This window comes from Dipodomys spectabilis, unplaced genomic scaffold (genome assembly GCF_019054845.1).
Source record: "Dipodomys spectabilis isolate Male_0828 unplaced genomic scaffold, ASM1905484v1 ptg000155l, whole genome shotgun sequence".
NCBI lineage: Eukaryota > Metazoa > Chordata > Mammalia > Rodentia > Heteromyidae > Dipodomys > Dipodomys spectabilis.
Window position 1 is genome coordinate 4,688,117 of NW_024870832.1, and position 13,239 is coordinate 4,701,355.

A 13,239-nucleotide genomic window follows, 5' to 3' on the forward strand; every position below is an offset into this window, starting at 1 on the left:
GGTAGGAACTGTGGGATTGCTGCTGGAGTCTATCCTCCGCGGGTTTCTTTTTCTGGTTCTGTTTTTTTGGTCGTTGGTGGGGCTTGAACTCTGGGTCTGCAAGCACGGTTCCTGGGCTCGTCAGCTCATAAGGAGAGCTTTACACTTGAGCCAAAGCACCCGCTTTCCCCTCCACGCTTTTCTCCAGTCTGGGGTTGATAATTTGCTTGAGGCTCAGGAGTTTGTGCTGCCATTAGCTTCTGGGCCCTGAGCTGCAAGAACCTGGTTCCCAAATGTCTGAGAGCAAGCTTGGTGATTCTGCAGACAAGGAGAGCCCAAGAGCTGTGCATTTGTACTCCAAGACCAAAGGATTCTTCTATTAACATATGTGACTTTATTTGCTTTGCCCAGGTATAAGAGGAGTACAGGAAGACTTCTAGTGAAATTGTGAGGTGTGTGCCTGCCTTGAGTCCTCTTACATTGAAGTTGTATTTGGGGCTTCTGTGTTGTTTCTTCTAGAGATATTTTAATCTTTTTGGCTTGAGGTTTTAACCTCCTGTCTTGAGTTCACAGATGTTTCTTCACGACCCTGTTTCTAGAGACAGTTGTACACGGGATATTGGAGTAGTGAGTTCTAGTCCTGTATTTTTAGGAATGAAGTCTAGCAATGTTTGAAGCAGAGCACGCTATGAATAGGAATCTCCATCCTAAATGGACAGACCTTGTCAATTCTGAGAAGCCCTAAAGGAAAGAAGCAGAAAAGCACAGGAAGGAGAAGATGTTGCTAGCTTTCCTTGCCTTATGCAAAAATTGCTACTTCCCTGAGCACCAGATTCACGTGGTACTCTTTCCTACACCACTCTCAATCATTTTTTGTTGTTGCAAGATTTAAACTAACTTATAGGAGTCTTGGTGAGCTGGCTTGAGGAATAAGCCAGAGCATAGTTATCAGAGGGTACCTGAGGCTGTGGTTTGGGATGGTGGGGTAATTGTTATGACTGAAAGTATCTATTCATGTACTAATCCCTAATGCTCTTCCTGCTAATTTATTCAGCCTGGATTACCACTAGGAATTTTAGTATGAAATCAGTGAAACTTACCTTAAATGTGCCATCTATGGATTTGCTAATGCTAGCTCTACTCGATTGGTTGTGCCTGGTAGTGCAGAAAGTGTTGTTCGGGGACATATGGCCTTCAAAGAAATATCACAGAAGAAAAGTTGAGGTAATATGTCTTACTCAAGGTTGTATGATTTGTAGGTGTTGCTTATCTTCAGGTGTGTCACTCCTATATGGAGTATTTTATGTTGTATCTTTAGGATGGCCAAAGATCTTCCCTTGACTGTTAAGGGAAATGAACATTCGGGACTTCTCAAATCTGGGTTTACCTCATCTTTACTCATGTCCCTTTGGCCAAAGCATGTTAAATGGCAAATTGCAAGTCATTGCACAGGTGTGCAATGGGTACAATGAAATGTGCCATTTGACACCATTATTTTAATATTATAACACAAGAAATATATTCTGTATATATTTTCCTCTATACCGTTGGGTGAAAACTACTGAGTTACATCATACATGATTTCCATGGTGTTTAAATATGTAAATGATGTTAGAACACAAATCCAATGAATTCCTAGTATACTTTCACATTAAAAAAAGCAGTTCATACATCATGAAGTATATTCAGTAATAACTAGGTTTTGTGGAAATGTGATATGTTTTTGCTTTCAGTTATTCAATATTTTTTGTAGGAACATTCAGTTTTACAAATGTCACATGTACATAAACATAGAAATTAGTTGGTTTAATAATACCTATCTACCAGGAAATGGACTGGATTTGTGTTTATTGGAGACTTTAATGCTTTGCCTGAGACATTAACTATTCTTCTAAGATGGCTTTACCGTTTTCCAGCCTATGTATTATGTTTGCAAGAGGAAATTCCGGGCCCAAAATCTCACAGATTCATTTCTGAATCCGTCATTTCCCTTATATCCCAACCATGCTTCCAGAATCCTCTGCTCATTGTCAGCAGCAAGACAGAATGAATGGATCTCTGGTGAGTTGTTTTTTTATTTCTCATTTGTTTTCCATTCCATTTTATGAACCTAAAAATGTCCAAGAATTACAAACAATACCAACCACACAGATTCAGCCTCAGGAACATATTCATAAATCAGATAAAGTTGGCTTATAGATTAGCAGATATAGATTGCTTGTAGGTTTACCAGATTAAATGGTTATATTCTTTCTAAGTTGAATGCAGATTGGCTTCAGAATGTCTAGGTTTTGTCTTGTCATAAAATGTAATCAAATCTGTTATATGATGTAATGACACAGAGCAGGTTACTTCTCATGGAAGGTGAAGGATAGATTGCCACCAGATCACATCCTCATGAGTAACATTAAACTATCTCAATGAAATTTTCCTGGAATTGCTGAAATAGTGTTGTGGATACACACATTCATGTGTTCTTAAGGAATGATTAACCTATATGTACTTAAATTACTCTCCAAATATACTTCTTGGACTACTTCATGGGCTTGGTCTTACTTGAAACTTAGGCTATATTTGTTGCTAAACTTTATGGTCTTTCTACAAATTCCTGTTCGTTTTGTTTTGTTTTCTTTTCTTTTTTTGGTCCAGTCATGAGGCCTGAACTCTGGGCCTGGACGCTGTCCCTCAGATCTTCAGTTCAAGGCTTGCGGTCTACCACTTGAGCTGCAGCACCACTTCTGGTTTTTTTTTTTTCTTTTTGCTTATGTGGTACTGAGCAATTGAACCCAGGTCCTCATGCATGCAAGGCAAGAGCTCTACCACTTTGCCACCTTCCCAGCCCTCCTCTTTGTTTTCTAAAGTATCCTCACAAGATTTCTTTCCTCTATTTTCTCTCTCTATTTTTTGATTTTCTACTCACTAGTGTAGGTTAGTTTTCTATTTTTCTCTCTTCCTATCTTTCTAGCATTTTTTCTTTTCTCATTCCCTCTTTCCTCCATATGTGTCTCAGTAGTTTCTTTTCTTCAAATGATCTATCTGGGAACCACTTTTTCTTAGTGATCAGTTTTACTTTGCTGACATGGCTCTTAGGATTGAAATTTTTCCTACCCATTGTATAGGAAAATTGTTGCCTAGAGAGTTCTACAGGATTCCAGAAACAAAGAAAATTAGAGAAACACAAAAATATAAACAGATAGACTTAGGGAAAACCAGGGATCCAAAGGCTCTCTGGCACTTGGTTCCTGGGTGCCAGGAAGCAAGCATAGCTCCTTGAGTGCACACAGGGAAGATTACCATTGATAACATGCAAAATTGAAATATCTATATTAATATTACAATCAGAGCCACAACAGTTTGTGAGGGATGCATGTTTCCTTATTCTCCTGAGACAGAAGACTGGCTCCCAGAGAAATCCAGACATGGAGTTCACCTTACCTAGCCTTCAAGGTCAACAGCAGCGAAGGTTCAGATGCTGTCTTTCTATCTTTCCAACAATAAGGAAAAGGCCTGCACTCCAGTCTCTTAACCCTGTCCAGAATTCTCTTTTAAGCCTTCTGGGGCCAGCTCTCAGTGCTCTCATTGTGGTCAGGCTGGAATTCCAGCCTCTCAAACGTTTTCCCCTTCAGCTCAACTTCAGACTTCCCTACAGAAACGTACTTCCTTCCCCCAATCAATACACTACAAGAAAATCACTTTTCTCCTGTTATGTTATCTTTGGTCTAACTTCATTTGATGTGGTATTCTGTTTTGTTTTTCCTTCTCACTACTTTTGAATATTTTAATTCACTGCCACTACATGATAAGAACTGGTTTTGATTTAAAAAAAAATAGAGTGACAAGGTGTTCTCTATTAGAAATATCACTTGTTGCAAAATCTCACAGATGTTTGGTCAGGAATTGATTTTGATCTCTGAGGATTTTCGCTATTAACTAACACAAGTGGAAATATATCCTTAGCAGTGTACTGGACTAATAACTCAGTAATATGTGACACATTTGAGAAGTTGGTCATATTTATCATTTTTTTCCTATTGAGTTTTCTTTGAGCTTCTATACATTTTCTCCACCTTCCATGAAGCCTATTAAAATGAAAATCTTGTAAAGTAATATTTTATTCCCCTCCCACCTGTATTTTGTATTGTAGAATGTAGGCAAAGTTTACAAAACTTCGTGTTAACAGTTCATTTTTGCATAGGATGGAAATATTAGGGTATCTATGACCACATTTCAATATTTAGTATTTAAACCAAACATGGTTAACCTAGGATATTTTTATATGGGAACTAAATCAAATCTTATATGGGCCAAATAAATCATTAGCTACTTTCTGGAGTACTGTTACTCTTTTTTAACATTCATATGGGACACTGCTTCTCATAGATCTAGTAATGTTCTATGTTCTGTATTCCGTGTGATATCCTGAATGTGTTCTGCTTGCTTATGAGAATACGTGTTAATAGAAAGTCTAAATAGGATTTAGGGTGAAGCAGTATATGTAAATGCAGAAAAAATATTTGTTTAATTCATTGTTACCCTGATATGTACTAAAATTTTATCAAAAATGATAATATAATTTATCAGACACCTCCTTAGACTTATTGTTGTCATGCCAGATTATTGTCTCCTCAGAGTTTTTAATATTGTCTCTATTGCTAGCAGCAGAAATGTGTTTGCATGCATTGGGGAAACTGTAATTTCTTTTTATGGTCTTGGGGCTTGAATTCTGGTCCTGGTTGTTGTCCCTCAGCAATTCAGGTCAAGGTGAGTGCTCTACCACTTGAGTCTCAGTGCTACTTTCAGTTTTCTGGTTGTTTATTGGAGATAAGTGTCTCATGGACTTTTCTACCTGGGCTGGTCTTGAACCTTGATCCTCAGACCTCAGCCTCCTGAATAGCTAAGATTACAGGCATAAGCCACCAGTGCCCTGCCAATCTCTGTATTTTAATGACCAGGCTTATATATTGTCAAATATTTTTAATTTGCTATTTAATTCTTCCAGTGAATAGATAACACAGCAAGCTGCAAACATTTTATGTAAGATAAAAGCATACCTGCAGTATAATGAAATTCCAGATTGGAATTCTCATGACCCACGTCTGATTTCTTGATGGCAATGTGCCATTGCAGAAGCTGATGTCATTTGATGATGTGGCTGTGTACTTCACCTGGAAGGAGTGGCAGGATCTGGATCCTGGTCAGAGGACCCTTCACAGAGATGTAATGCTGGAGACCTATAGCAACCTCATGTCCTTTGGTGAGCAAAGATCACTTTTACATGGAAGTTCAAGTCCTTTTATTTTAGTAGACATTTGACTGTTTATGTTATTTAGGTACAAGATTCCAGTCCATTCCCAGGTAAAAAAAACTGCTAGTATAAAAGCCAGCCAAATTCAGGTCTGGGAGCTTGGTGTTCTTTGCCTTTCACACTACTGCATGAGCCACAACTCCATTTTGGCTTTTGTTCTGGGGTATATTCTGGGTTTCAGTGCCCAGGTTGGTTTCAAGCCTGCCTCTTCTGATCTCATCTCCTCAAGGAAGGGTTACAGGTGTAAGCCTTTGGACCATTACATTTTCTTTAAAAAAAAAAGATTCTAGTACTAGGGAAGTGTCATTTTTTTATAAGGGAAACTTCACATTTATTATATGTAACTCAAGAGCTAATTGTATTCTCATTCTTTAAGAAGCCTAATCAGTAGTTGGACAAAAGTTCTAAACTATGATCCACTAATAGGAGACTGACTTCCCAACCTTGGGGTGATTATTATAGGTAGATCTACAGTCTAGATAGCATATACATTACTACTGACAGTATGATCTGGAAATCAGTAGTTAAAAGTGTGTATTTGTAAGCCAAACTTGACAGGGTTTAGTGCTTCAAGCTTTGAATCCTAGAATCTCTGGAGGGTGAAATCTGAAGATTTTGGTTTGAAGCCAGAAACTGTAGAAAAATGACCATGAGACTCTTATCTCTAATTAACCATTCAAAAACTAGAAATGTAGCCAGGACTGAAACTAGTAGAATGCTAGCTTTGAGCAAAAGAGCTGAGTTCAAGCCACACAACTGGCACAATAAACTCAATGCTGGGGGAAACTCCACCATGGAGCTATTAAGAATTGAGAGACCTGGGGCTGGGAAGGTGGCTCAGTGGTAGAGTGCTTGCCTTGCATGCCTGAGGCCCTGGGTTCGATTCCTCAGCACCACATAAGCAAAAATTAAAAAGCTGGAAGTGGCGCTGTGGCTCAAGTGGTACAGCGCTAGCCTTGAGCTGAAGAGCTGAGGGACAGAGTCCAGGCCCCACGACCGGACCCCCTCCCCCTAAAAAAGGAACAACCTTGTGAACAGGATGTCTGCGACCTTACGTTAATGATGACTCAGCAAGAACAATAGTTCTCCACTCTTTCTTATTCACAGGGCACTGTGTTCCTAAACCTGAATTGATTGTGAAGCTGGAGCAAGGTGCAGAACCATGGATAAGAGAAGCCTCAGACAAGAATTTCACAGGTGAGTTAAAGCATCTACAATGGTCATAGTGGGTCCAGAGCCCAGTTGGTCTGTTTATCTTGAGCTGTACAGAGCAATAGTATTCCTAGTGCCCCTGAGTCATGTGTGGCAGAGAACTAGGTAATCCTTAGTCTCAAGAAATTGTCAATCCAGAACTCCCGTGGAAACAAACTGAATTTGGTGCGCCAGTGCAGTTAATGTTAGCAATTCCCTTTTTCTGTAGAGAAGTCATTCTTAAAGAGAAAAAGACAATAAGAAATGTGCAAGAGGAGATCTCATTTTCTTTTAAACTAATATTACGCAGGTAGGAGGAAAATAGGAGTATGCTAGGGCTGCTGTCCTCTAATTGGGACAATTTCTTATCAGTGGTGCTGGGCAAAGAGGGCAATTCAGAATGGAAGCATTAAGAGTATGTAGATGAATAATTTGAGTAAATATTTCCTGGAGAAAAATATTAAATCTGAAATACAGAAAAAGATTATTTTCCATTGTAAAATGTCAGTACTACTTTCGTAATTACTACATTGCTGCATAAAGCAATGCTTTGATATTTGAAAATCTAGTAACAGAATGTGAGGAAATATCGTTACAGTAAGGAATTTATGGATCTCATTTATGTTTTCCATTTTAGATGTCCCAGAATTGGAGGATGTGATTAGCACCTGTCAGGAAAGTCACAATAAATATCTCTCTGAAGTCGCAGTCATAAATAGTAACCAAGGGGTGGAAAAAGTGAGACTTACAAGAAGTTTTCATCTGAGCTCCGTACAGAAATCAGAACTGATTAAGAATAATAGGAACTCCTTAGGGATTAGGATAGAAAAGGTCACTGGGTGTCAGAACATGGGTGTTTTCAGTGAACCTGGTAAGATGTGTGCTGTATATAGTCCTCATGTGTCTTCTGTAGTTGAAGAATATAAACAATGTGAAAAGTCTTTCACTGAGAAGACACACCCTGTTGTCCCTCAGAGAACACACACAGGAGAGAAACCTTATGAATGTAACATGTGTCAAAAGTCTTTCACCCAGAAATCAATGCTAACTGTCCACCAGAGAACACACACAAAAGAGAAACCTTTTGAATGTAACATTTGTGGAAAGTCTTTCATCTGCAAGGCATATCTTACTAGACACCAGAGAACACACACAGGAGAGAAACCTCATGAATGTAACATGTGTGAAAAGTCTTTCGCCAAAAAGACAAACCTTACTGCCCACCAGAGAACACATACTGGAGAGAAACCTTATGAATGTAACATGTGTGGAAAATGTTTCACCCAGAAATCAAAGCTTACTGGCCACCAAAGAACGCATACAGGAGAGAAACCTCATGAATGTAACGTGTGTGGAAAGTCTTTCACTTGGAAGTCATGCCTTACTGGCCACCAGAGAATACACACAAGAGAGAAACCTTATGAATGTAACACATGTGGAAAATGTTTCACCCAGAAATCAAAGCTTACTAGCCACCAGAAAACGCACACAGGAGAGAAACCTCATGAATGTAACATGTGTGGAAAGTCTTTCACCTGGAAGTCATGCCTTACTTGCCACCAGAGAACACACACAAGAGAGAAACCTTATGAATGTAACATGTGTGGAAAGTCTTTCACCTGGAAGTCAAGCCTCACTGTCCATCAGAAAACACACAGGAAAGAAATCTTATGAATATCATATGTGTGGAAAAAATTTTCAGCCAGAAGCTACAACTTACTGTCTACAAGAGAGCACACACAGGAGAGAACTTTTATGAATGTAACCTATGTGGAAAATCTTTCACCCAGAACATACAACTTTCTGTCCATCAGAAAAAAAACCACCAGAGAGAAATGTTATGTATGTAGCAGGCATGGAAATTCTTTCACCTGGAAGGCACAACTTAACATCCATCACAGAACACAAGGAGAGAAACCTTATGAATGCAACCAGTGGGGAAAGACCTGGAGGTCACAGCTTAACACACATAAGTTGATTCACACAAATGAAATAACTTAGGATTGTACCAAATGGGAAAGTCTTTGATCTGTAAGAAAATTGAAATTGCAATACAGAACCAATACAGGATAGAGACCTTATGATATAGCAGATGTGGAGTGCTGCAACTAGAAGACACAGCTCAGGGTTCATCACAGAACACCCAAAACACACAGACACACAGAAACAGAAACACACTCTCACACACAAAGAAGAGAAATCATATGTAGGAAAAATGGAAAGGTTTTCTAGAAAAGTCATAACTCAGTTTGCATCAGAGAACAGACACAGACGAGAAAATACAAATATCTGAAATGTGGAAAGTCATTTACCAAGTATTCATGGATCCAAGTTCATAGAACACACAGCGGAGAAATCTTAAAAATATTACAAATGTGGAAAGCCTTTGATCTGAAAGGAATACCTCAGTGTTCATCAGAGAACTGACTCACATAGGAGAAATAAAATAGTGAATAGAACATATTTGAAACGACTTTCAATCTGAAATGAGTCATCAGCATATGTGAGATCATACACAGGAGAGGAATTATGAGTATAGAAAACATTTTGTCAGAAGTCACATCTGTACAGGTATCAGAGACCTGGACACATGACAGAATCTCTGTAAATATAAACATGAGAGGAAGTCTTTCAACCATAAGGCAATCTTCAGCAATTATTAAAATATTCACCCAGAAGGTGCTGGGAAGGTGGCTCAGTGATATAGTGCTTGCCTTGCATGCTTAAAGCCCTGGGTTGGATTCCTCAGCACCACATAAGCAAAAAGAAAAAAGCCGGAAGTGGCACTGTGGCTCCAGTGGTAGAGCACTAGCCTTGAGCTGAAGAGCTGAAGGACAGTGCCCAGGACCAGAGTTCAGGCCCCACGACCTTACCCCCCCCCCCCCCAAAAAAAAAAAATCACCCAGGAAAGAAACCCAATGTAGGAAAATCTTTGTCAGAAAACCTCTGTAAATTATACACAGAAATTCTTCATGGCATGGGTAAGTTAGCTGTGATGGGAAACCATTCTTCACTCTTCAGCTGTCTTTGAGCCAACATTTCTCATCCTCTCATAGTGTTGAGTGTGGGTTGTGTCGTTCAATATTATCCAAAGCATGTAGAAATAACCAGTCATGACAAGTAATTCAGAGATTGAAGTTATTAACTTGTGTCTTTTATACTAAGGAATGGTGTTTCAGGGTAATTTGATAAACTCTTCTTAGAAATATGAGTTCTGGGCCTTTGGGACTGGATTCAGATCATCTCCAACATGGTTATGGGAACAATAGATGAGTAAAGACTGTTATGATAGGAAGCAAGAACATGAGAACAACCATTTTCTACTGCTCCCTTAAGTCTCCCTCTGTATGTGTGATCCATGCCTTATAGTACAAATGACCTACTTATTCCAGTTCAGTTTTGAATGGAAGATTTAATGGAAGATATTAGTCCTTATTGCAGTCCATACATAGTAATAAAGTCTTTATCGGAGGGGTAACAATGCTTAATAGGAAATGTATTCATTACCTAACTCATATAATGGTATAACCAATCTTTACAGTATCTTTACAATAAAATATATATTTTTTAAAAACTGATGGATAATAAAGACTAGAATTTCTGCATTTTGCCTTGGGGGAGAACCCCAAAGTGTCTTCAGTGCTTGCTCTTTTCTTTAATTAATCACTGGTGATGAGCAACTTATGATTGATTCACTCTTAGCCCATTTAGTTGTTCTGCTGTGTGAGCTATTACAAAACACAAGTGTGGATGATGTGTCACACCTGTGTTATCTCAGAGAGGGCCAAAGTGGATATGACATTAGCGGAAATAATCAAGCACACCAAAATATTAATCAATCTCTTACAAAAATTGAAGTTAACAAAAAAATAAAACCATCTGCCACTTGAGCTACAGCATCACTTCTAGGACCTGAGAGGAAGGAAGGAAGGAAGGAAGGAGGGAAGTGAGAGTGGGAAAGAGGAAGGGAAGGAATGAGGAAGAAGGAAGAAATGAACTATTCAAAAGAAGAATGTTTAATTTTTGGTGAATGTGAGAATTATTCTTTCAGAGGTTGGGCTCAAGAAAAATGGCTTTTACAAAAAGCAATTTCTTGCTCTCTCTGCTCTTTTCTAGCTCTTTTCTAGCTCTTTTCTCTCTCTTTCCTCTCTGTTTCCCAGCTTTCTGTCTTTCCCAGGACTTTCCCACTATGTGCAGTGCCACCCTTGCCTGGTACCAGCAGGTCTACTGAATAAACCTACCCCTTACTTGGGTACCATGTGTGTGGAGCTCTTACTCAGCTACCTCTTTTTAAAAACCTAACATAAATGGTGCCATAACTTGGATAAAGGGCTTAAAGTCAGGATAGCTGGGATGCCTCTCTTTTTTTCCCTCGTTTTTCTTTTTCTGTTTGTTTTTCCCTTTTTCTTCTGAGGAAGACCCACAGTTCTGATGGCCTTTTGCAAACCCATCAGTCTGCTACAGACACAGCGCATCGATACCATTGCTGGCCTTCACATCCACGTCCACACCACTTCTCTACTCTGGTGAGTGAAACTACTCTCTACTCTCTACTCTCTGTTGCTCAGTCTCTGTCCAGATGTGGCGCCACGCCAGAGAGAGCTCCTACGGCCTTTAGCTGAAAGGCCAGTCACCTGTGAAGTCAAGGGCACTTGGTTTTGGGGGCTTGGCCATTTCTCTCTAGAGGGCTCTGGGGGAAGTCGGGACGCCGCTTCTGCCTGGTCATCTCTCCTTCACTCACCAGACTAACTCTCCTACTCATTTAATGGGGTGCTGCGAATCATGCCTGAGCCATGAAACCCCTTTGAAATGCCTCCTGCACTCCCTGGAAAGCCAGAGTGCCTCATTTTTATGCCATTCTCTGATGTAGACAGTTTTTGCCACTGCAATTGTAAATGGTCAGAAGTCTGTTTACTTTCAGGCTCTCTTTGCTCTCTCTCTACCATTCATGTTCAACTTTCCCTATCTCTCCCTTTCTCTTTTCTACATTTTGCCTTGTGCCCTGAAGACTGGGTCCTGGGGACCCCCCTCTAGGTTCCCTCTCAAAGGCTAGCCAATGTAGGCTTCATCTATTTGTTCAGGGTTTCTTTGCATTTTTTTCAGAAATTCGCCATCTTGAGTTCACCATCTTGGTCACATGGTGGGTTAAAGGTTTGGCCCCATCTGACCCTTAACCTTCCACCAAGCTTACTACTCCATCTTTTCTAAGGTGCCTTGCTAACAAGTTGCTCTTTTCATAGGCCTTGGTAACTGAGGCCCAACCATCTGAAGTGCTTTGTTAGCAAAGATGTCTAAACGTTGTCGAAATTTTAGGTTTTGAGTTTTGCTTTTTTTGTTTTGTGTTGTGTATTCTGGTACTGACTCTAAAATATTGGGCATATCTGTGCTAAGATTCTCATTCCAGAATATTTGTCGGTCAATTCTTGATAAGAACCAGGTAAGCTCTACTTATTCTACTTGATCTCCTTGTTGCTTTAATTGGAAATAATAAAGGGCTTTTGTGGCAAAGATTTCGGTTCAAAGCCAACCCGGGCTGAAAAATCCTTAGGACTCCATCTCCTAGCTAACCTACAAAGAGCCAGACTGGAAGCATGGCTCAAAACTCTTATCTCTACCAGCCAAACTCTGCAAGTGGTATATCTCAAAGTGGTTCAGTGCTAGCCTTGAGCAGAAGTACTCAGCGACAGTGCCCAGGCCTTGAGTTGAAACCTCCTTGAATACCAACTGGGACAAGCCATCCCAGCAACAAGCACCTAGACTCAGCCAGTCTGGGAAACAAGGGAACATGAAGAGGAGTAAGAGGAGATGATGTCACATCAGCCACTTTGCCTGCGCTTTCAAAATTAACCAGAGCCGGGAGGTCAGTGGAAGTAAGAAGCCTGCCCATCCAATGTCTATACCTGTCTACCTATTAACGGAACAGGAATTTATATTCTTGCCTTTGTCACCTGACTTCTCTACCTAGTCGCCAGATGTCAGAAGTAGCTAGGGACATTTCTACCAATATTTTCAGCCCCAAGTCCTTCCTCTTGCCATTTATTTGCTCTCTAGAATTTATTTTCTGGCCCCTCAATGCTCATGAGACTTCTCCAGACTTTATCTAAGGACTCACACCACCAAGGGACAGCTGCTGCTCACTGCCTTCTCTGGCAGGAGACCAAATTCCAGCCTTTTACCTCTATGGTCCATGCCCCTTGTCAGCAGGAAGTAGCCAGAGAGAATCCCCGCCCTATTTCAGGATTATTAAAAGGCTGGAATGTAAGGTCTGCTCCTGGATGGCTAGCAGACTCCACTCTCCCCCAGCGAAGTCTCCACCCAGTACCTGCCTTACCTATGCAACTGGGACACCTGGAAGAGGGCACATCTGCATCCGCTGAGGTCACATCTGAATTTGATGTGGCCATACCTTTCTCCGCCCATACCCTAGATAAGGCCTTGCCCGGGCCTAGACGCACTCTCTCTGCTCTTTTGTAGCTCTTTTCTCTCTCTGTCCTCTCTATTTCCCAGCTCTCTCTCTTTCCCAGGCCTTTCCCAGCCATGTGGAGTGCCAACCTTGCCTGGTCCCAGCAGGTCTACTGAATAAACCTACCCCTTACCTGGAAAAAAAAAACAAAAACATAAAGTAAATTCTTGAACTGTTTACAAAATGATAAAGAGGCTGTAACATGTTATAAATTGATTTAATAATTCAGTAATATTAAGTAAGGAGGTCAGGTGTGGCTGGTTCCCTATTGGCCACATGGTGGATGGTGGGGTCTGGTATC

General features: G+C 40.3%; 1 protein-coding gene and 1 long non-coding RNA gene across 3 annotated transcripts in view; both read left to right on the forward strand.

Annotated features, from left to right (window-relative positions):
• The window catches only part of LOC122118565 (zinc finger protein 658B-like), a gene marked incomplete at its 5' end in the record, with an annotated part of 110,572 nt that overhangs the window by 59,920 nt on the left and 37,413 nt on the right, over positions 1–13,239 (forward strand). The window contains 1 exon segment of the mRNA XM_042692407.1: positions 7,427–8,132. Within this exon segment, the coding sequence (XP_042548341.1) occupies positions 7,427–8,132 (706 nt within the window).
• Positions 15–5,145, forward strand: LOC122118546. 2 transcript variants are annotated; one of them, XR_006149403.1, is made up of 4 exons: positions 15–431; positions 1,034–1,203; positions 1,896–2,040; positions 5,107–5,145. It is a non-coding gene; the product is annotated as an uncharacterized LOC122118546 (long non-coding RNA). The 2 variants fall into 2 exon arrangements; XR_006149402.1 differs by lacking the exon at positions 15–431 and having other exon boundaries at positions 814–1,203.